This window comes from Antechinus flavipes, chromosome 1 (assembly GCF_016432865.1).
Source record: "Antechinus flavipes isolate AdamAnt ecotype Samford, QLD, Australia chromosome 1, AdamAnt_v2, whole genome shotgun sequence".
In the NCBI taxonomy this organism is placed as follows: domain Eukaryota; kingdom Metazoa; phylum Chordata; class Mammalia; order Dasyuromorphia; family Dasyuridae; genus Antechinus; species Antechinus flavipes.
The window spans coordinates 48,115,211-48,140,105 of record NC_067398.1 but is presented as its reverse complement, the minus strand read 5'-3'; the positions used below and the strand labels follow the sequence as shown (position 1 = coordinate 48,140,105).

The window sequence follows — 24,895 nt, the reverse complement described above, 5'->3', positions numbered from 1 at the left end:
TAATAGTATTTTAATTTTTCCAATTATATGTCGATTTGTTTTTATTTTGTTTGCGTGTTCGTGTTATTTCTTCCTATAAGGTGTGTCTCAAGAAGAGGGACTGTTTCCATATCTTTTTAGCCCCAGCAGAGACAGTGTCTGGTCCATAGACTTAATAAAGGGTGGTTGATCTGTTAGAGGAGTTTATGACTCAGAGTCTATCCTTTCCCTCTCTGCTTCCTTCTTCCAATAAATCTATACGATCATCTGGCAGCCTTAGAAAGGTTCTGATAGATATAAAAAGTTGGGGTAAAGTACATGAGCCCAGTGTCTATACAGGTAAGCTAAGGTAGCCTTGAAAGGGAAGAGAAGTGACAGAAGAATAGCACTCAGTGGTGGTGGCAAAGGCTGTATGATATGGATAAACATCTCTGGTCATTTTTATGTATGTTTGGGTAGACACTCTTCCCATATGCCATGGGGTTTTCTATTGGAGTCATTGCTTTTTCACCAGCAAAGGAAGGGCAGCGTGGGGTGGAGCTGGAGGGGAGGGAGAAACACGAGGTTCAGAGGGGTAAGTCAAAGGATGACTCAAAAGTATGGAGACAGGGACTTCCTGACTCTTCCAGACGCAGAGAAGGAAGTCACAATGGTGAGTGGAGATAAGAGTCTCCCATTTGGAAATTTCTGTGGGAAAGATCAATTCTTCTCTGGCTTCCCAATATGCTGAGAGAAAGGGGACATTTTTCACTGACGGAAGATGAAATGTGAATGAGAATCAGGAGAAAAGGAAAAAAAGAAGAGAGCTGAGAGAGACACAGTGTCTATGAGGCAGGAAAAAAAAGGGGGACAAGGAGCAGAGAGTAGAATGTAAAAGGCAAAGGAAAATGCAATAAGCTTTTATCAGCACGTACATTAGCTCTCTTCTAGACTGCAGAACTTCATCCCACGTTGACCTTCTTTTAGTCTTCCTCTTGTATCCCGGAAGCCTCAGTGATTGTGTGTTCGGGAATTACAATTTCATTTTATCAGCATAATTAAGGAGGTAAATCTTCTCATTTCCCATTCCCTGACCCTCTTAAGTCCTCTGATCTCTTTCATCATAAAATACATTTCCAAGTCAAATAGAAATGGTAGGTTATCTAGTTTTGAATCAATCAGTCAGCAAGCATTTATTAAACTCCAACGATATGCCAGGCACTGTGCTGGGTTCTGGGAATACAGACAAAAACGAGACAGTCTCCTCCTTTAAGGAGCTTACAATTTAATTGAGGAATATAGTAGACATGTAATACATACGGTAAGGTGATGTCCAGAGAAAGGATTGTGAATGGAGCCATAGGGCAGTAGATTGCCATCCCCTTTGCAGCAGCAAGAGATGGAAATATGGAGAGGGTGCCAGAGATAGAACAAATGGCACGGTGCCCATCCTAGATGGCCTGGATGATGGCGGGATAGGAATAAGCCATACTCCTTTGGCTGTCATTTGGGAAATGGGGTACCAACAGGAAAAGCTCACATGACTCATGTCCCCATCCTCATGAAACAGGAAAGCCCATTTCTCTCTATTCAGGTATAAGCTAGTAATGGAACCTATGCAAAAATCACTATAGACTCAGTTAAAACATTCCATTAATATACAAAAGGAAATGTAAGACTTTAGAAGTGTTATGGGTCTTTATTCCCCAAATGACTGTGAATTCATCCACAATTCCCACCGGGGGACTTGAGAAAACCAGCAGTTCTAAGAGAGATGACTCTGAATTGGGGAAAAGTCATTCCCCCACTCTGGAAACAGAATGAGATCAGGGGTTCTCTCTAGTGGAGATTGCTCTATTGGAGAAAACCTGGGCAAACCATCTTGTTATGGGTCTGGAAGAGGTCTGAGGAAGTCTCTGGTGTATCCAGACATCATTTGACTCCTCCCCATGTGGTATGAGATTCTTTGCTCTCTTTTAATTGCTTTTGCTACCTCAGGACAGATGGGTTGTTCCTTGCCATTGCAATGTGGGCCCCAGACACACAGTGGGAATACTTGGGTTCATAGAATGATCCCATCCTAGGGTCCCTCTCCCTTCCTACCACGAGTCCAGAAAATCCCACCAATCGGAAACTGGGCTTCAATTGCACTTACTTTGTATGTTAGGAATTTGGTCTTATGGGAAATAAAGTCCTGGAAAACCTTGTCCAGTGAGCGCCTGCTCCTCAGATGTAGGGCGTCATGGAAGCTGTGTTTGGATGAGCGTGCCCCTTTTACATAAATGGGAGCCATTATTAATATTTGCACCCTCTGCCTCATGGTTGTTGAAAGGAGCAAATGAGATGATGGATGTGAAAGTACTCTGTAGCCATAAAGAGCTCTTAGTATTAATAATAATTGAAAACCAGCTGCTAATGCATCTAAATGTATTGCTTCTTTGCCCACTAAAGAAGCAAAGAAAGAGGAGGTGGCTGGATAGAAGGATCTGGGAAGAAATGAGTTTGCAAAGGTTGGGGGAGGGCAGGAACGTTCTTTAAAAGAAAAATTAAACTATTTTTATTTGGAAATTAAACACAAAATGGAATGGGCATTTACATATATAATAGAGCAGAAAAAGGATTGAATATGAAATATGACCATTATATGCAACTGACTTTTATTTTAAGCATATGATAAAATTAACCTGTAGTTTTTCAGTCTTCCTGCTTGACTGGCTTTCTTTCAGGCCTTCCTTTTATTCTTTTCTTTCAATTAAAAAAATCCTCAATGACTTTTCTTTCTTTCTCTCTTCTCTCTCTCTCCTTCCCTCCCTCTCTCCTTCCCTCCCTCACTCCCTCTCTCTCTTCCTTCCTTCCTTCCCTCTCTCTCTTCCTTCCTTCTTTCCCTCCTTCTCTTCCTTCCTTCCTTTCTTCCTTCCTTCCTTCCTTCCTTCCTTCCTTCCTTCCTTCCTTCCTTCCTTCCTTCCTTTCTCTCTTCCTTCCTTCCTTCCTTCCTTCCTCCCTTCTTTCCTTCTTTCCTCCCTTCCTTCTCTTCCCTCCCTCCCTCTTTCCTCCTTTCCCCCTCTCTCCCTCTCTCTTCTCCCTCCTTACTTCCCTCCTTCCCTCTTTCCCTCCCTCTCTCCCTTCCTTCCTTCCTTCCTTCCTTCCTTCCTTCCTTCCTTCCTTCCTTCCTTCCTTCCTTCCTTCCTTCCCTCCCTTCTTCTCTCCTCCCTCCCTCCCTTCCTTCCTTTTTTTCCTATTCTAGCTATATTACCCTTTTGACCTCCTGTTAGAAATAAAAAAAAAAAAAAAACAAATCCTTTGAAACAAATATACACAGTCAAACCAAAAAAAAGAAAAAAAATTCTTTGTCCTATCCTGCATCTTGAGTCCATCACCTCTCTAGCAAGCTTCATCATTGCTTCTCTGCAATAATGTTTGCTCATTGCATTGATGAAAATTCTCAAGAGAATAAGTGAGTCAGTAAGCATTTATCAAGTATCCATGTGCCAGGTACTCTGTTAAATGCTGGTGATACACAGAAACCAGAATTTTTAAAGAAAGAAAGAAGCAGGTGAGGGAGGGAATTGGAAGCATACTAATGTGGGAGAGGTAATGCAAAGGGTTTCTCATCTGCTGAGAAAACCAGAGGAGTGGGAGAGGAAATCCCTAGATAGTACTGAAGATAGGAGAAGTATAAAAGGAGAGATGAGAGGTCTTGGCTTTAATTTTTCAGTCTGAAGAAATGGTACCAGAAGAATGGAAAAAGTGGACTTCAAACAAGATACAGCAAGATGGCGGCTATTGAGGGAAATAACAATATCAAAGAACACGTGCTGAGAAGAAGTGGGAACACTAGACATATGAGTACAGAGAAGGGCAGAGGAGAGATCTGTGTCTATTATAAACTATTTGACTTGTAGGCAATGGAAGCCAGGGAAGATGTGAATTTGTGATAGAGGGACATGAGGTTGATAGCTGCTTTGACGTCACTAGAAAGTCACCGGGTATATTTTCTTTTTATATGTTGATTGGATAAGGTACTTGGGAATAGTCAGAAATAGAAGGCTTTTGTTGAACTAGGGGTGTAGATTGTCATGATGTCCAGCAGGATCATCCCTATGATGTGTGATGCTCGGAATGAATTATACTCTGTGTATGTGTGAGAACTGAGGATGGGCTCAAACAAGAGGGAATGAGAACAGTAATTCAAACTTATTTTCCTGCAGGGGCTTAGGCTATTGCAGAGAGGCAGTACCTAAATGGGTATGGTAGGGTTTGACAATGGAGGCAAGACTTAGGTTTATGTATTAATTATAGTCCTAGAGGCAGCTAGATAGTGCAGTGGATAGAGTGATAGACTAGGATTCACTTACCAACTGTATGATGCAGGGCAAGTCAGTTAATCCTATTTGCCTCAGTTTCCTCATCTGTAAAATGAGCTGGAGAAGGAAATGGCAAACCACTCTAGTATTTTTGTTAAGAAAACCCCAAATAGAATCTCAGAGAGTCGAGCATGATTGAAACAACATGATAATCCTAGCTCTTCTCAGTGACCCAGACAAGATCCCCAAACAAGCAAAATCTCTTAATCCCATAAAACAAGATGTCTCTTTGCATCAGTATACAGAGTTTCCGTGACAGGAGTTCCTGTTAGTAATATAATCCGACTCCCTCTCCCAGTTACTCAACAAATACCTGGTTCCCATGTAATCTAGCAGCCTCAGATAGCTGCCTGGGTGCAGCAGAGGGGAGGGGCTTGATCACACCCGCTCGGACGTGTCCTCAGGGAACTTTGCCTGAGTCCAAAACCTAAACTCCATCAGATGAGAGAATGGAAGTGAAAGCCTGCTGTAAACCCTAATTCACTATGTAAATATCAACTCCAGTTAACGATAATGGCTTGTATTTATGTAATGCTTTATGGCTTACAATGGACTTTCCCACACATTATCTCTATTGATCAATATAAACTCTGGGAGATAATCATAATTGAACTCGAGATGGGGTTTTGAAGTTTCCAAAGTACTCCAAATATCTTAGCTCACTTGGTTTTCACAACAACCCAAATGCGGAAATGTCAACCCCATTTTAGAGTGTAGGCAACTGATGATCAGATAGTGGGATGATCTGCCCTTGGTCATAGAGTTAGTAGGGATCAGAGGCAGGATAGCTTATTTTTCTGAGATTGGCAGAGAGCTTTATAAATATTGTCTCATTTGAGCCTTGTGACAACTCTAGGATATTAATAGGGATAGTACCTATTCATTCTTTTTTTTGGGGGGGGGTTGCTGAGGCAATTGGAGTTAAGTGACTTGCCCAGGGTCTCACAGCCAGGAAATATTAAGTTTCTGAGGTCACATTTGAACTCAGGTATTCCTGACTTCAGGTCTGGGGCTCTATCCATTATACCAACTAGCTGCCCTCCCATTCACTCTTAATAGCCCTATTTTACAGATGAAGAAGCTCAGTCTCAGAGAGAAGTTAACTGACTTGCTCAAAGCTAATAAGTGTCTGAAACGGGATTCAAACCTCAGGTCTTTGCCCACATTCTCACATCTGCCATGTTGCCTCTCAGAGAATCTGTCAAAGAAGTGTCTTTATTTTTTATTTTTTTCTGGTAATATATGTACATTCATTTAAAAAATACATATTTCTTTATGAATCATGTTGGGCATAGTGTCTTTATTTTATAGATAAAGTAATTACCATGGAACCCAGCCTCCAATATAGGTCTCCTGGCTCTCATTCCAGTGTTCTTTCTCTCATACCACTTTACATTGCTAATTATAATGATGACCATCACCACCATAACAATGGTTAACATTTCAGTTTGCAAAGTATTTTATATATGTGTGTGTGTGTGTGTGTGTGTGTGTATATATATATATATATGTAAAATCTTATTTGAAACTGCAAACAGCCCTGTAATGCAGACTTATACCTTCCCTCTTAGATTACCTCCCATTTACTATGTATACATTTGTTTTGTTTTATTTTTTCATTTTGTTTCCCCCACTAGAATGGAAGCTCCTTGCAGGCAGGAACTATTTTTCCTCTTCCTTTGGATCTCCAGCAAAGCCTTTATTTAAATATTCACTGACTGATGTATAGTATCCTCAGTGTCCTTACCTATCTTGAATCCTAGTCCAGTTTTATCATTTATACTACTTTATATATTCTTCTCCCACCATATTGGTCTATTCACTATCCTCTATGCAGTTGACGTTCCTTCCCATTTCCATGCCTTTGCCCTTGTTATTTCATTCCCAGGCATTCCTTTCTTAGTTCCTCACACTTATCTGATCATCCAGTTAACAAATATTGACCTGGCCCTTTCTGTACAGTAGGCTTAGGATGGGGAACACACAATCCTATTTTTTTGGCCCTAGGTCATACCCTGCTTCCTCCAGGGCATCTGTCTAGTTACTCCAAAAGGCATCTTGTTCCCCCTCTTCTCTCATCTCCCACAGCTTACATATATAATTCAAAATTATTTTGATTGTATACCCTGATGTATTTTTAATGGCGGTTCCATGTTGAGCATTGTTGTTACTATAAGGATGTCATTCTCCTTCTTAAAGGCTTTAGTCACTCTGGCTGTGCCCTTCCAGAACGAGATGCCCTCTTTGGCCACTATTTCCTTTGTTACATATGTAAACTTCTTGAAGGCAGGGATTGTTCCCCTGCTGCTTAGACTTGGCACAAAAAAAGCAATTAATAAATCCCTTTTCATTCACTGAATTTTATGAAGAAGTGGAAAAATAAATTGTCACAGATGTAGCTCTAGGAGGTATCTTAAAGGTCATATAGGGTTATCTTCCCTGCCCCAGCTTTACAGATGAGGAAACTGAGTCCCAGGGAATCTCAGTGACCAACGCCAGGTCATAAGTGGTAAAACAAGAATTTGAACTCGCATCCTGTGACTATAAGTTTAATGTTCTGTTATTTAACCAAAAAGCCTTCCTCTAGAAAATTATTATCTAGAACAATTCTTACCCCTTTGCAGCAATAATAGCAATGTTAACGCGAATTTATATAGTACTTTCTATGTGCCAGGTTCAAAGTCACACAACTAATATATCTGAGGCTGCATTTGAATTCAGGTCTTCCTGATCTCAGGCAAGATGCTCTATCCATTGTATCACTTGGCTGTCTCTATAGTCTTATAACCCTCTTTGGTAGGCTGGTGAAGCCTAATATTACTGTGGTTTGATGCCTGTATTCATAATGGAAGAAACCACTAAATTTCAGTTAGATATTAGTGAAAATGAAGATGTATCTTTTTCCCATCCAAGTTCACCCACCCTGTGAAATCCATTTGTGGATGGGTCCCAGGTTAAGAAAGTCTAGATTACTAACCTTGGTTACCTACTGCAAATCCCAAGGGGTGCAAGTCACATGCCCCCTATCCTTGACATTTTTATTTTGTGCCCAGTCTTCCCTTCTCTTATCCCCTTCTGCCAGCACTAATCTCCTTTGGCCTCTAGTACTTCAGCTTCCCCTTTCACTGGATCATTGGCAGTGAAGATTCCAGGTCAGGAAGCATGATTTTTCCAAAATCTGGTTTGCATCTGAGGCAACCATCCCAGTTTCCCAACCTTAGGTATGTCACTGGGGGCGTTAGGCAGTGAGCCCATTCCCTATGTGGCCATGGAGTGAGTCATGGTAGAAGTGGTACCTGCTCTCTAGAAGGGCACAGCCTCAGCAGAACACACAACCCGCCAGGGGCATCTCTGGAAGGCAGAAGCTTTTCTTTGGCCCATTCTCCTTGGAGCTCAGCTAATGCCGGCTCACCTCTGGGGTGAATGCCAGAATGAGGTGAGAAAAAGCATTTCTCCTCTTTCTTTTTCTGGTTCCCAGATGCTCTCTCCTCCCACACATGCTCTGAGGCTTCTTTATGCTTTTCTAATCTGGATCCATGTGTCTAGCAAACATGAGCAAGCTGTTGGACTTAGATAGTATTAGGAACTTTGTCTCTTTCTTTCCTTCTCTCTCTTCTTTTCCTTTCTTTGTTCTTTCTATGTTTTTCTCTCTGTGTATCTCTCTGTGTCTTTCTCTCCTCCCTTTCTTCCTTTGTCCTTTCTTTTTCTTTTTCTTTCCTTTTTTCTTTTCTCTTTCTCTATGATTCTCTCTCCTTCATTCCCTCTTTCTCTTTTTTCTTTCTGTTTCTTTCTCTATGATTCTCTCCTTCCCTCCTTCCTTCTTCCTCTTCTTCTTCCTTTTCTTTCTTTTTTCTTTTTGTTTCTTTCTGTGATTGTCTCTCTTTTGTTCTTTCTTTTCTTCTTTCTTGTCTTCCTTTCCTTTCTTTTTTCTTTCTGTTTCTTTCTCTATGATTCTTTCTCTTCCTTTCTTTTTTCTTTTTGTTTCTCTCCTTCCTTCCTTCCTTTTTTCTCTTTTTCTTCCTTTTCTTTCTCTCTACAATTCTGTCTTCATATTTTTATTTTTCTGTCTCTATCTCTCTCTTCTTTCTCTGTCTCTGTCTGTCTGTCTGTCTGTCTCTTTCTTTCTCTCTGTCATCCTCTGACTCTCTCCTCTTCCTCTTTGTCTCTGTCTGCAGCCAGAAAATTTTAGAGCCTAGAGCTAAGGCATTAAAGTTTTTCAAGCCAGAAGCAGCCTAAGTTAGTGGAGAGAACATTGAGCCAGAAGTTAAGGTCATTGGGAACAAGCCCTAAGCCTTTCATTCTCACTATATGACCTTGAATTAGACTCTCCCAGTCTGTTTCTTTCTCTGTAAAATGAGGACTTTAAGTTAGATGCCTCCTACTTTTGAATCTTAGGATATCAGGATCTCTGAAGTCCTTTGACCTAGTACCTTAAACTCCTTTAAGGTGACTACCCATTCATTCTATATATTTTTATGCCTCCATTTATTTTTTTTTTATTTTTACTTTTTTTTATTAAAGCTTTTTTATTTTCAAAACATGTGCAAAGATAATTTTCAACATTTATCCTTGCAAAAACTTGTGTTCCAAATTTTTCCCCTCCTTTTCCCCACTCCCTCCCCTAAACGTATGCCTCCATTTAAAAACGTTTTGTCTCCTCCATTGGAATGGAAACTCTTTGAAGGGCAGCTTGGCTTTTTCTTTCTATGTATCCCTAATGTTTGGGACATAGTACATGCTTAATATATGTTTGTTAAATGATTGATCACAGCTGTGTGTACTGAATAGAGGCTGTGTTTGGAGCCAGAGTTGGAATCCCTCTTCCATCACTTAATACTAATGTGAGCTAGGGAAAGTCACTTAATACCTCTAAGCCTCAGTTTCCTCATCTGTAAAATGAAGGGGTTGATATGGAGCAGGAGTTCTTGACCTGGAGTTCTTGCACTTGTTTTTAAACAACAATTTGCTAACTGTTTCAATAGAACTGATATTCTTTGTAATCATATGCATTTTATTTTGTGCATTTAAAAATATTCTTTTGAGGAGGGAGCCCTAGGCTTCACCAGGTTGCCCAAGGGGCAGAGGATACACCCAAAGAGTTAAGAATCTTAGGTAAGAAATGACTTTGAAGATCTCTTCCAGCTCTCACTTTCTGGTCCTGGGATCATGGCGAATGGCCCATTTGTAAAGTTGACTAGCTGAGTGAGATCTCATCAAGTCTGTGAGTTAGGAGCAGGAGTTAGGAGTGTGCTGACTTTGCCAACTTCTTGACTTGGGGAATAAAAATTTCCTTTCAGCAAATTGAGCCAGTTCTGGTTTCCAGGATGGAGCCCTACCTTTAGATGAACCCAAATAAAATCTTGGATTTCAGTAACTCTTTCCTCTTGGAGGGCAGAGCCATCTTGGCATTAAATTACTGAGCCTTGCAAAGAATCTCTACCAGCTCCTGGCACTGATCTATCTTTCAGGAAATTATCAGTTATTGCAGAGAGACTAGCTCAGGTGATTGGTGATATCACTTCTGTAAACAGGTTAGTGAAATAAGCTTGCCGCCTGACTGCATTTAATTAACCCTTTGCCCGCCACATTCATCCAAATTTGTTTGGAATGGATTTTGAATCACTTATTGTTTGACTGCTTTACTGCCTTCTATGACTTTTTATGACATAGGATAAAATTCAAAGTCCCCAGAATGGCATTTTCAACATCCCTAGTAACTGAACTTTAGGCCATGGTTCTAACTTTGCCTCTGCTTATTCTTCTGCATGAAATAGCTAAGTTCTTTTTGTCCCTATCTTATTGGGATAAGAACCCTAAAATGAAAAGTCAGAAAGCATGGATTCTAATCCTGTCCCTGAAACTTACTTGTCGTGATCATGGGCAATAGTTTTTCTCTCTTGTGACTTCCAATTCTCCTATTTAAAAAAAGGAGGAAGATAGACTCTTGAAGGTTCTTACCCTGGAGTGCATAAACTTATATCTTTAATATTTTAATTACTCTATTTCAATATAATTGGGTTTTTCTTCATAATCTTAATTATTGAAGGTTTCAGGGGCAAGTCAAATAGAAATGCTTTTAGGATCTAATAGAAAAGCAAAACATATCTTCTTGAATGCCATTTACACTGATAAAATTTATGTCTATTTCTGATGCTAAGCAGTCTGGGCAATGTCAATGACGCTCCATTTTCAGTAGACTTCTCTCTTCTAACAAAGAATTATGATTAAGGAAAACAAATCAAAATGTTGGCCATTTCTGAAAGCCTGTATCTCATTCCAAATCCACATCCTGCCATCTCTGGAATGGGAAGAGGGAAGGACATGCTTTGCTTTCAATTGTCTTGTGACGCCATTCACAACTGGTCATTTATCAGAGTCTGAAGCTTGGAATCAGTTTCCCTTTCTGATATGATCATTGTATGAATTGTTCTCTTGGTTCTGTCTACTTTGCTCTACTTCCAGTCATACAAGTCTTCCTAAGTTTCTCTGGATTCTTTGTATTCATCATTTTTCACAGTTTCATCATAATTTCATGACATCTCAGTGCTACAATTTGTTCTATCAAAGTGTACAGTAGCAAAAGCATTGAACTGAAGGGCACAGGTCTTGAGTGTGAATGTTGGCTCTGCTACTTAGTATCTCTGCTCAAGTCACTTACCTTCTGTCGACCTCAGTTTTTTAGTGGGTTGAGCCCCTAACAAATGTTACAGTCCTAGATTCCATGATGTCCCCACTCCCCCAATTAATGGGCTATCACTTGCCTTCTAATTCTTGGCTATTAAAAAATGGTACTAGAGGTACTTTTGTATTTATGGCTTTGCCTCTATTTTTCAAAGTTGTGACACACTTTGTTCTAGAATATACTGGATTGAGTTCAGATGGATCTGGGGTGATATATTTGGAGCCAAAAGAGTCTTCAGAGATCATCTAAACCAATTCCCCCCTCATTATTTTACAGATTCTTTTTCATGTGTCACGGCACCCCTCTGGTCTATGGATCCCTTCTCAGAATACTGTTTTAAAATGTATAAGGTAAAAACACAAGGATTTTTAAAGAAAATCAATTATATTGAAATCTGGTTATTGAAATATTTTTAAAAGTTCATGATATTCTGACCTAGTAACAATAATTGTATAATTGAATCAAAGTAGAAAAAGGCCAAGATATGTGCATTTCAGAAGTGAAGGATCTGTGCTTTCTAAATGGAGAGTTCCCATGGGAGTATGGGAGGGATCTCTCCAGTAGATAAAACCTAAGAAATTACCTAAATCATTTAGAAATTGAGTTGCTCAGGGTCACAGAGCTGATAAGTATCAGAGATGAGATTTGAATACAGACTTCCTGAGTTGAAACTTGTTATTTATGACATCTGTAAATGAGCTAGGAAGAAAATGGCAAACCAAACCACTCTTGTATCGTTGCCAAGAAAACCTCAAAAGGGATCACAAAGAGCTGGATAGGACTAAACAACAGTAACAACAAATTTCTTCTAACTTAGGACCTTTCCTTCAAACTTAACAAGCCTGAGAATGAGCAGGTAAAAAGCTGAAGTGGGAGGAGCAGCCCAAAAAGAGGGGTCTGCAATGGGATGGTTATGTGGGTCCCTCCCTTTAAATCATAGTTGAGGATGGGAGTGGATGGAAACAGGAAAGAATTGGACAGTACAAATCATTGGACATCACAAACCATTGTGAGACATTTTAAGAGGAATTAAAGTTCCAGCATTTCCCCTTCCTCAGGTATATTTCACAGCAGAGGAATCTTGATGCCATGGGATCAGAGATGTTCCACTAATTCTGAGGCAGAGAGGGTAGTGGGCATTGCCGCTTCCATGATGACAACAGGTGACATTTACATAGTGCTTTAACATTTAAAATGCTTTATATACATTATTGAATCACAGATTGAATTCCAGAAGGAATCTAAGAGATATTTTAGTCCATTCCCCCCATTTCACAGATCAGGAAACTGCCCAGAAAGGTGAATGCCCAGGAAGGTGAGGTGACTTCACTTACTACATAGGTAGTAAGTAGTAAACAAGTCCAGGTTCTTTTATTCCAAGTCTAGTAATCTTTCTGCTTTTCATCTTAAAACAGCTTCAAGGTATGAACTGAAAGTATCTGTAGTTTGGGATGGGGCACCATGGAGTATTGACATAGAGTTAGATAGACCTGGCTTTAAATCTCCCCCTGACCTTACTGGCCCTGTGATCGTGGGAAAGTCAATTCACTTCTCCAAGACTGTTTTCTTATCTATAAAATGGAGATAATAATATCTATAGCACCTCAAATGAGCTAGTGTATATAAAGCATTTGTAAACTTACAAGTGCTGTATATATGTCAGCTGTTGTTATCGTCATCTTACAGATGAGGAAATGGGAGATTCAGTTAGTGTGTGGCAGAAGTAGCATTTGAATACACATCTCTTTAAATTCTGAGTCCAGAACTCAGCACTATTCTACACCATCTTTCCTTTCATGTAGGTGACCACTCCATCTCCCTTCTTCCCTCTCCTCTTCTCTACCTACTAATACAGAAGATTTGGAACTTCCTCTTTCTTCTTAGTAGTGGTCAAAGAGCATTGCAGGAAGAGCCCATTCTTGGGAAAAGTAAGATAAGGGACATAAAAGTTTGTATAAATTAAATCTAAGATGGTGGTTATTATTATTTCCTTCTTGGTTAGGGCCTAATGATCAATAAGAAGAACAAAATAAAATGTATAGCTCTGTCATCATAAGCTGTCCCTCTCCACACTGCTAGATGCTCATAATTTTCAGAGGTACCGACTGTTGGTCTGAGGGTGAGTGATCTTATGGATCCTTGAGTCTCTTGAGTTGAAAGAGACCTCTAGAGCTACTTAGACTGTACCTGAAGGACAATATTCTCCACAAAACCCACAATAAGAGATCATTCAGTCTTTGCTTTGAAGCTTTCCAGTCAAGGCAACCCTTTCTATTTCTGGATGGCTCGAATTGTCAAGAATTGTCAAGACTCTGGGCAATTTCTACCCTTAGCTCTTAATTCTGTCCTTTTAAAGTCAAACAAAACCAGTCTAATCTTTTGCCCACATGAGACTCCATTTCAAATACTTTTAGAATTCATATTTTAGATAAATCTTATCTTCTTCAGCTAAAGTGTTCCCACCAAATCCTTGTATGTCATAACCTTTATCCCTTTACCATAGATTTTGGTTTTATCTTTGCAGCATCACTTGTACATGTTCCTTTCTCTCATCTGAAACCACCACCCTTTTGGTACAGGGTTTTATCACCTGGACTCTTAGCAGCAATCTGCTGGTTGGTTTACCTGTCACAAGTCTCTCCTACTTGAGTCCATCTTGCACTCAACTATCAAAATGATCTTCCTAAGCACAGATCCAATCATGTCATCTCACTATTACATCAATTCCAGTGACTTCCTATCATTTCCAGGATCATCTATAAAATCTTCTATTTCACTTTTCAAGATGCAGATTGCTAATAGTGACTTAAGAGTTTGTCCAGATTTGTTAACTTAAACTCATCAGGGAAAGCTGTGTAGTTTAATTCAATTGGATTTCAACTCCCTAATTGTCATTTTTTCTCTGTCTTTTGTAGTTCAGGAGTCATTCTCTTTGGAAAATAGACAAATCAGTAGCAATATAAGAACTGAGTGATTCTACTTCTTTCAATAATATGGGTAATTCTACTGTTCTTGGAGGACCTAGAGATTTTCACAGAAGAAACAAACCTGTCAATAGTACTAGAAAGCAAAATCTTGTGTTATAAACAACTTATATTATACAACAGAAGGAACTTGACTTTTACTCACTCTAAGAAGCACAGGGAAAGGAGAGTAAAAAATGTAAGAGGGATATGTCATTATGACAATGACTTGAAAGACAAAAATACTACTAGGTCTCTGGAGAGAATATATAGGGTCCCTCCCTCACATAGGATGATCACAGGATCATAGAGTTAAGATTGAAAAGGATTTTCTAAGGTTATCTGGTACAGTCTCTTTATTTTTTATTTTTTGAGGCTATCAGGGTTAAGTAACATTGCCCAGTCACATTGCTGGTGTGTATCTGAAACTGGATTTGAATTAGCTCCCCCTGATTCCAGTCCTGGTGCTCTACTGCACTATCCAGCTGCCTTATCAGTCTCTTCTTTACAGATGATGGAACTGAGGATCAAGGTTAAATTACTTTTTCCAAGGTCATACAGGTAACAAATAAGAGAGCTAGGATTTAGGTTAGATTTTCAGGAGGAAGGACATTGGTGATCTTCATGAAAATGACCTCCCCACAGTACTTTCCTGTTCTGGTTACTATATTTCTTCATATGAGTACATCTTCATAATGAATAAGTTATAAATAAATCATAAGCTTTTATTCTCCATTTATAATTTTTATCAGTGAACAAGGACCCTAAATTTCATGACTATGGAAGGGAAGAACAATCACCAAGCTCATTAAATTGTGCTTCTTCTAACACTTTCATTTCCAAAGTTAACAATTCTATTTATGTAAGACCATCTGCCTTCATTGTGGGCTCTTAGCAATGTATTTACATTTTATAACTGATGCATTTTACCATAGGGAGTCAGGCTCAGCTGACAGTCCAGCTCATAACTCTAATCCAAACAGAAGGGTTTTAGCAGGGTACTAACCTTGGGAATAGAGGTGTAAACTGAAGCACAGTTCCCTAATCTACCCATGGCCCTTCCCAGCTGTTGCTTCTAATCTGTAAAGCAAGAAATAACATTGTTAGGTTCCAAATATGACTCATTTGTGGATCTCTAAACTCCCCTTTTAAGTCAACAAACATTTATTAAGCGTTTACTATGTCCCAAGCATTTTTTTTTTTAAGGAGGAAAAGGAACATCTCTAGCAGGTTGTATATTAAACATTGCTTTGGATTTTTTTTCTCCAGGAAGGATCAATACCTCCTCTCTCCTGTGAATTGTTGGTATCTAGTGTTGAACCAGACTCGGCGTGAGAGTAGGGACCATGCTACCCTCAACGACATCTTCATGAACAATGTCATAGTCCGTCTCTCCCAGATCAGTGAGGATGTTATCAGGCTCTTCAAAAAGGTGAGTGGGAAATCAATACTGAGGGTTTATGGAAAAGGTGAAATTGTCAGAACTCTGGTCAACCAAAACTAAATTAGGAGAGATGCTAGATAATCAAGATGGGTACAGCTGTGACTAGAGGGAACCGAAAGGTGCATTAATGATATGAGGGAAAGGCTCTTCCCTTTTTCTGAAAATCATGTTGCCTCACTGGCCCATTAAACTCTTGCCTTGTATGTCACATGCTAATAAATTCAATTATCTACCCATGGGGATTATCCACTTTGTGGATTAACCCCAATTGTTTTAAAATATTAGACTTTATTTCCCTGACCATGGCAGCTACTCACAATGAATCTGGTCTTCCTTTCCCTATTATGAGTTGATGGGTGCTTAAGGAACAAAAACTAATTTTAATATCAACTGAAATAAAGTATAATTAGCAAAAAAATCTGCTGGGAAAAAATTACATGTTCCAAAGTTAAATAGGCGTGATTTTGGGATAATTTGTTCTTTTAACTTCCTGTATCTAATTTTTTGCCAAGTTTTGTTGATTCTGCCTCTTCAGCTCTTGTATACATCTCCTTTCCACTCCCATAGCTACAGTCCCAAACCAGGTTCTTAACATTCTTTTCAAACCATCCTCCATACCAGTACCAAAATCATCTTTCTAAGATTCAGATCTGATCACTACTTAGAAAATCATCACTGACTCCCTATTACCTCTACAATAATTTCTTTACAGACTTGCCTTTTGCCTACAAACAACCTTAATTCATTTTACTTCCCCTTCCAATATTCTACTTTTTAGCCAAACCAGCCAGCTTGCTGTTTCTTAAAATTGATGTTTTCCCATTTCTATGTCTGTGGATGGTTTTCTCTCCCATGACTGGAATGTATACTCTCACCTCCATCTCTTAAAATCTCATTTTTCAAGCTTCAAGGCTTAGCTCAGGTATTTCCTATAGGAATTCCTCCAGGAACCTCCAACTTATTAGTATTTTCTCCATCTTCTTTTTGTCTTGTATTTTCTTAATCTGTGTATATGTTGTACCTTCACTCCATCTTGCATCCCTCAAAAGAAATATGTAAAAATCTATTTTGTAAAACCAAGCAATACACTGAATGTATCTAATAATATATGTATTATTCTATATCATAATCCTCCACTTCTACAGTGAAAGGTAGGAGTTAGATTTTGTCTTACGGTCAAGCTATTATTATTTGTCTCTCTCTCCCTCTCTTCCTCACTCCCTTTCTTCTTTCTTTTCTTTTTCCCTTCCTTCCTTTGACACTACTGTAGTCTTTGCTGGATTTGATTACTTTGATTTGCATCAGTTTATATGTCCTCCTAGACCTTTCTCAATTTTTTCTATTCATTGTTTCTTATGGTGCAGTGACATTCTATTATTTTTCTTTAGCTCTTCCCCATTTGAAGGGGATTGGCCACAGTTTCATAGCCTTTCATTCATATTTCAATACTTGAAAGCTTTAAAATTGCATTTTTATTCTAATATAGACTTTTTCATCAGATTTCATGGTAGTTCAGAACTGGGTGCATGTGGGAAAAGGAATAAATACCCTGACAGCTTTTTAACCCTGCCTGAAGTTGACCAGGGCATTGATTGTGGGGAGCTAAATATAGTTATAATGGCTTTTTTTCCTGCATAGATGATGTATATGTATTCATTCTATCAGTTTCTTTGCCTTTTTTTAAAGCTAAAATCTCATTAGTTTCCTTCTACCATGGAAATATCAGATCCCAGAGACTGAATTCCTTCTTTCCTATTGGTGATATATGTTTTTCTCGGTTTGTATGAATGAAGATGAGATCACATATCCTAGGGATAGAATGACCCTTATCGCTGCCCTATCTTCCCCATCTCCCCCTTGCCTTGAAAGATATGTATTTACAGGGACATCCTTTTCTTTCTAACTCATCACCTTTCTTCAGATGACAGACTTAGGAATAATGGCATGATTTGATGAACAAGGAGCACAGAGGAAAAAGGAAAGCCAATTTAAAGTATAATCAACATTCAATTACCTCCAGATGGATTATCCACACTGCAGATTATTCTCTGCATGTTTTTTAATATCAAATTGACTTCCCCTCACTGGTCTTTGTGCTTGAGATCTTTACCTGCTTGTCCTCCAAACCCATGAAATATTATTCAGACTTAGTATTTCCCCTAGAAAATATGTGTGTGCTAAAATGGAGAGTATTCTGGATTTAGCATCATTAAGACTGAGTTTGAGTTCAGCACTGATCCCAACTATCGCAGAGTTGTGGGAAGCTAGAAAGGACCCAGAGGCACCTGGACCAGATGAGGAAACAGGACCCAGGGTTGGCAAGTGATTTATTCCAGGCTGTATAAGTAATCAAGGTCACAGGTAGGATCTGAATATATGTCCTCTGACTCCTGATCTAATCTCACGGTACCATGCCACTTCAATCTTAGGCTCACTTTCCTCATCTATACCATGGGGTTAATTATGTTTTCATCACTTACTCATAGATTGCTATAAGAAAAGTGTTTTGTAAATTATAATGCTCCCAATATACATGTAGGTTATTTAGTAATTTAGTACTAATTAGGAAGGCTAACTCACTTAGAAACAGATATATAGGTACATATGTGTGTGGTCTCTATATAAAAAGATATATATTATATATGTGTGTATGTATATATGTATATGTACGTGTATATATATATGTGTGTGAATATATAAGTGTATATATATCATATATATTTATATATAAATATATATGTGTGTATATATGTATATATACATATATGTATGGATGTCTCCCTACTTAGTCCTTTTCATTCAAAATATATTGAGTCATATGAGATAGTATATTCCAAGGTAAAATACTATATAAAGGCCAGCTATTATTGTTATGGGCAACGAAGTGGCTGTAGAGCTAGAGTCAGGAAGACCCAAGTTCAAATCTGACCTCAAATTCTTGCAAGCTGTGTGACAAGTCACTTAACAGTGCCTCAGTCTGCTCATCTGTAAAATGAGCTGGAGAAGGAAATGGCAGACTGCTCCCTGTATCTTTGCCAAGAAAATCCCTAAAGGGGTCATGAAGAGTGGATCCGACTGAACAACAACATTGTTATTATTGAAATGACTCCTAAATATCTGCTAATTTAAATTATACAAGAGGCAGCCTTTTGTAGTGGAACATGTTAAACTTAGAGACAGGAGAGACTGAGGTTTAAATGTTTTCTCTGCTGCTTACTACCAGCCGTGGGATCCTGAGTGAGCCACTTAACCTGTGTGCTTCATCTGTAAAATATACAGTATGTCTCTCCTGGGTTACTGTGATGATCCAATTAGATGATTTATGTAGAACTTTTTTTTCCATCCTAGAAATGTCTGCTATGACTATTTTTAGTACTTCTACATCCTGCCCCCTCACCTCCAAATTCAAGCACAGACACTGAAGAAGTATTCACATTTGAATGTAGGTAGATGGCACAATGGGTAGAGGGCTAACCCTGAAGTCAAGAAGACCTGAATTTGAATCCTGCCTCAGATTCTAGCTGCATGAGCCTAGGTAAATCACTTAACCTTTTAGCCTTAGTTTCCTTATTTGTAGAAGGGGGACAATAGCAGTACCTATTTCACACAGTTCTTGCCAGGATCAAATAAGTTAACATATGCTTTGCAAATCTGAAAGTGCTATGTAAACACTAGTTATTATTAGTATTTGCCAGATATTAAACTGATATGTAAATGCCAAGTGTTATTATTTTATGTATCTTCTCCCCCCCCCCCATCCTCCCTCCACCCTGCCCCATCTCTACACATAAGCACAAATATTTGAGAAGTAGTCACATTTGCCTCCTCCACACCTTTGACTTCTGGTTCTTTAGGGGGTGATGAGGTGGGTGTTAGTAATGTTCAAGAAAAAAGTTCAAGGGAGAAAGATGGCTTTTCTCTCTTTCTCCTTTCCTCTTTCTTTCCTCCTTCCCTCTCTTCCTCCCTCCCTTCTTCCCTCCCTTCCTTCCTTCTTCTTTCCCTCCCTTTCCTCCCTTTCTCCCTCTTTCCATTCCTTCCTCCCTTCCTTCCTTCCATTCCTTCCTTCCCTTCCTTCCTTCCATTCCTTCCTTCCTTCCTTCCTTCCTTCCTCCCTCCCTTCCTTCCTTCCTTCCTTCCTTCCTTCCTTCTTTCCTTCCTTCCTTCCTTCCTTCCTTCTTTCCTTCTTTCTTTCCTTCCTTCCTTCCTCCCTCCCTCCCTTTCTCTCTTCCTTAAATTTTATTGATGTCTTTTGTTTAACATCCTCTAAATTTCCTCCCATTTCCTTCCCCTTGTCCTTTTCCTTCCTTAAGTGCAAGCAGCCCCTTCCCCCAAAGGCTTTTCAGCAGAGCTGAGCTGTGAGCTGGGTGAGATAAATCTTTTGGGCGCTCATTTCAACTGACAGGGGCCTAGCTTGTGATGAAGGTTAACAGGGCGGAAAATAATGAAAAAATGTCCACAGCTGGGCCCCTGGCCTCCTCATTATTGAAACAGTCCCCTAAACAAAGGGAAATCTAAACCCTTGGAGCTGACAGGGGAACAGATCTATCAGGCTCGCCTTATGTCTCAGAGCTCTGATGCTTCTTTGTATGGGGGATCAAGGCCTTTGGAATCTAGGGACCAGGCCTTCTCTCTGGGTCCTTATTATCTCATCTTGAAGATCTCAAAGCACTTGACCCTCCTTCTGTTTATAAATACCCATTCTTACCTAGCTGGTGAGCGCCAGATGAGTCACAGAGGTAACTTGGTCTTGGTCAAGGTCAAGTGCCAGATCAATGAGCAATCTGCTCATTTGTTTCCCCACCCTTCATCTGCATTATTAAACAATATTAATGTGTGAAGTTGTGCCCGGCAGAGAAGAAACCAATCATTTTAGTGCCTAAGATTCCTTCTGAAAACTCTGCTTTCCACCTCCTGCAAATATTGCCCGCCACACTCCCCGAGGCTGGGTTCCCACTGGCTTCGGTTGTGTCTCCCCTGACCACGGAGCTGGGGTCAGATGAGGTGTCTGGAGGGGGTAATTCCTGGAGTGGGACATCTGGTCCTGAGGCTTCTTCCTGCCTTTGCACCGAATCATTGATTTTTAGAATTGGCGGAGGCCTTGGAGCCATCCAGTCCAACCATTACCCTTTGCTTTGGAGGCAGCTGCTGCCAGACAGATGAAGGCTTGCCCAGATCACTTTGGGAGCAAAGCTGCCATCTTCCAGTAATGTCTTTCCTCCAGAATATAATATTTCCAATAGAATATAAGCTACTTGACAGAATTACAAGGTATTCTTAGTGCTATGTAGCATAATACCTTGCCCTTAGTAAGTGCTTAATAAATGTTTATTGAAATGAACTAAATCGCGACTAGGAAGCTAGGTCTCTTGATATCCATAATCTTTTTGCTGTATCCTGATACAGCTCAGTTCAAGTTTACTTAAATAGTTTCCTCCAATTTCTCTCCCTTTTTTAATAGGCCAGATATTATAGAAACTAAATTATAGAAACATTTCCTAGATTAGTCTGGACAAATGTTTTTGACCATAAATGGGAATCTCTCTTTACACAACAGATGTGTTCCTAAGAACTTATGTGTCAGTTGACTGAAAAAAACAAAACAAAACAAAATCAAACTTATTTTATATATTTTATGTCTGGGTGGATCCACATCTCATCCACTGTTGACACCCCTCCCCCAGTGCAGACCATCAGCCCTCTATGTCTTCTCATCCTGTTTGGATGGCCTTTTTCTATATCTTCCATATGGGATCTACCCCTGGTGCTAGAGTCATTTTTCTGATTTTTTAAAATAAAAAACAAATCATAAATTGAATCAAATTTTAAATGCACTTGGGGAGTTTGCTTTGGAAGGAAGCTTCAGGGTGAATTGTTTCCTAAAGCCAAGAATCTTCTGGTAAAGGAGTCGACCTGCAATTGATTTTTAAAAAAATGTTGTTCTTGTATATTGTTGAGCCCCACCTCAGCAAAGCCAAGGATTTCAGTCAATCATCTACAATGACTGACTGCCTACTGTGCGCCTAGGAGGAAGCTAGTCCTGGGATATGGGATAAGAAGAAGTGATTTAAAAAAAAAGTTGCCCAAGCCAAATCTTTTTATAGCTTTATTAGGCAATTTTCCCTTGCATTACATCACTTCATTTTGTGAAAATCAGGGGCAGCTAGGTAGTAAAGCAGAAAAGAGTGCTGGGTCTGGAGTCACGAAGGCTCATCTTCCTGTGTTTAAATCTGACTTCAGACATTTACTAGCTGTGTGACCCTGGACAAGTCACTTAATTCTGTTTGCCTTAGTTTCCTTATCTGTAAAAATGAGCTGGAAAAGAACATGGCCAACTGTTCCAGCATTTTTGCCAATTTTTTTTCAAATTCCCAAATGACTTAACAACAATTAAAATGTGCAAAATCATGGGGAGGATACATGAGAAAAATATAGTGGGTACAGCAGATAGAGTGCTATGCCTGGAGCCAGGAAGATCTATAAATCCTGCCTCAGATGCTTACTAGCCCCCTGAGCAAGTCACTTGTCAGCTTCAAGTTCCTCATCTGTAAAATAGGAATAATAATAGCACCTACCGCCCACGGTTATTTTGAAGATCAAATGAGCTAATTTGTAAAGCACTTTCCAAAGCTTCAAGTACTATAGAAATGTTAGGTATGATTGATTGTTATTTTTACCTTATTATAATATTGCTTTACAAACATAGCTGTTTTCTCATATGCTTAAATCTCACCTCAAGTTCTTCATCTGTAAAATGGGGGTGATAACAGCACCATCTTCCAAGAATTGTTTTGATGATAAAATATTTATAATTTATATATTTATTAATAAACATGATTAATCTCATATAATATGTAGTGAATGTATTATATGAATATATTAGTATATCAATACCAGATCATATTAATTATATAATCCACATTATATGTTATAATTAACCTTTATGTCAATATAATGATATAATTAATAAATAGCATAATTCATATCTATATTATTAATAGTAGCTAGCCTTTATGTAGCACTTGAAGTTTTTCAAAGCATTTTACAAATATCTCATTTGATACAATTTTATAGATGAGGAAACTGTGGCAGCAAGACTTGCCTAGTTCAGCTCCTGTGTGAGGCAAAGTTTGAATGGAGGAAGTGTATCTGGTTCCAAATCCAGCACTATTTTGTACTATAGTCCAGGGATCCTCAGACTTTTTAAATAGGGGACCAGTTCACTGTCCCTCAGAGTGTGGAGGGCCGGATTATAGTAAAAACAAAAACTTTATTTTGTGGGCCTTTAAATAAAGAAACTTCATAGCCCTGGGTGAGTGGGATAAACGTCCTCAGCTGCTGCATCTGGCCCGCGGGCCGTAGTTACTATTACAATCTTTACCTTCAGGTAGCTTACATTCCACTCTTCAAGGCTCCTGTTTGTGACATGGAAGTCTTTGGCAGTCTACTGAAGCCCATGAGCCCCTTCTCAGAAAAATGTTTTTAAATGCATAAAAAAATTATAAAGGATTATAATAAACTATAATAATTAAGATGAAAAAAAAATCAGTTTCCTGTTTGTCAAATTTAAAAGCCCTTTGCAGGGCCAGCCTTGTTTTTGTATATTTGGGATCCCTATTTTGAAGGAGGCTGAGGCTAGTGGATCTCCTGAGCTCAGGATTTCTCCTTCTCCTCCTTAGAAGGAAGGGGGAATTGAGTTCCAAGCATTGCACGTACTGGCGGGTGTGACCATATGTTGGCTCATTTTATTTATCTTTTTTTCTCTGGAGCATTCTGTAGCTTTGGAGTCACTGGGGGATGTCCACAGCACAGAAAACAAAAAAACCCAATAAAACTTAAAATTAAAAAGTGCCACTTAGCCTAAAGGCCACTAGCTCGTTGCCCAACTGCGTGTTCCTTCGCCCTGCTCTTGGCCCAAATGCTGCAGCTACCTGTCACTGAGCACATGATCCCAGCTGCACAAGCATCCAACGAAATTCCGGCTCCTGCCCTGAGCTTGTCCAAGGCTGGCCATTTAAACCCCTCTCCTTCTTGTCCCCAGTTATGTTTTCTTCCCCCAGCCTCAGTCTAACAATAGCGATCCATTATTCTCTGCTCTGGTGACTATGGAATTTAATTACTTGTTCTGGCAGTGAAGTGAGTTTGATTGTTGGCGTCGCTAGGTTCTGGCGGGAGCGCTAATGGGCAAGGGCTCTCACTGAGAAGAAAGGGCCTTTTGGGAGGTTGGTGTTTAAACAATGGCCATTCAGTGTGTGGCAATGGGGGCTCCTTCTCTACCGGGTTTGTCTTCCCTGCCTTGGAGATGTTCAGAACCCGTCCTGAACGGAATTGATGCTTTTGTGTGTAGTAATTGCTTCGCTTTGTAGTCAAGATCAAAAGCCTTGGTGGCCTTGGATTTGAGGCCAGGTTTGGTTTTTACAGGAAGGGGGAGAGTTTACATGATGGCAAATTCAGCTCTGTGGGTGAATGGGGACATTTGGCCTTTAGATGCAACGTAAGAGACAAGAACCAAATGAATCCAAAGAATCGGATTAAACAAACAAAAACAAACAAAAAAACTTTTGGTTGTTCCCAAATATCACTTGGTAGAAGAACTAAAATATGAATTGGACTGTTGAGAAAGGATAAAATGACATTTAATTCAACAAACATTTTATTAATCACTTGCTATGTGCAAGGCACTGTGCTAGGTGCTAAAGATAGAAAGATGAAAAGGAAACATTTTCTTTCTGGAACTTAGTTTTACCAAAGGATAAAGCATGTACACAGATAATTAAATTCAAAGTATAATTAATAAGGTAATTTGAAGTGGGGAAGAACATTAACAGCTGGGAGGATTAGAAAGGGCCTTCATTAGTTGGTGTGCCTCAGCTGGGCTTTGAAGGAAGCCATGGATTCTAACAGGCAGAGATGAGGAGGGAGGGAGGGAATATATCCCAGACATGGAGGGGAGGGCTGCACACCTCTGCAAAGGCCCATCAGAGAGACAGAATTAGCTAACAGATTTGTTTGACTGGGATGGAGATTATATGAAGTCAACCAAATAATCAACGGTTATTTAAGCACCCACTATGTCGTAGGCACTGTGATAAGTAGTCTCTGCTCTTAAGGATCTTAAAATCTAATGGGGAAAAGAAAGCTGGAAAGTAGGGGTAAGGGATTGAGGGAGATAATATGAAATTAAACTGGAAAGATACGTTAAAGGTTTTAAAAACAAGTTTGCATTTTACCTTAGGGCCATAGGACTCATTGAAGATTTTTTTAGTAGGTCAGATCTATATTTTAAGATTACTAATTTACTCACTGTGTGTGGAGAATGGATTGGAGACAAGGAGAACAATTGCTGTGGTTATCCAGCAAAAAATTAGGGCCCTAAGGAAAGTAGAAGTGTGAAGGGAGAAAAGGGAAATGGATGTGAGAATTAGAGTACCCATGGAATCAAGACTTGGAAACTAGTACCTTCAGAGAATGTTAAAACTGGAAGGGC

General features: G+C 39.4%; 1 protein-coding gene across 4 annotated transcripts in view; it reads left to right on the top strand.

The window, feature by feature from the left end:
- SRGAP3 (SLIT-ROBO Rho GTPase activating protein 3) overlaps positions 1-24,895 on the top strand; it is a 278,275-nt gene that overhangs the window by 132,958 nt on the left and 120,422 nt on the right. For all 4 annotated transcript variants that reach the window (XM_051981475.1, XM_051981466.1, XM_051981457.1 and 1 more), the window contains exon 3: positions 15,237-15,399. In XM_051981475.1, the coding sequence (XP_051837435.1) occupies positions 15,237-15,399 (163 nt within the window). The remainder of the gene's footprint in view (positions 1-15,236; positions 15,400-24,895) is intronic.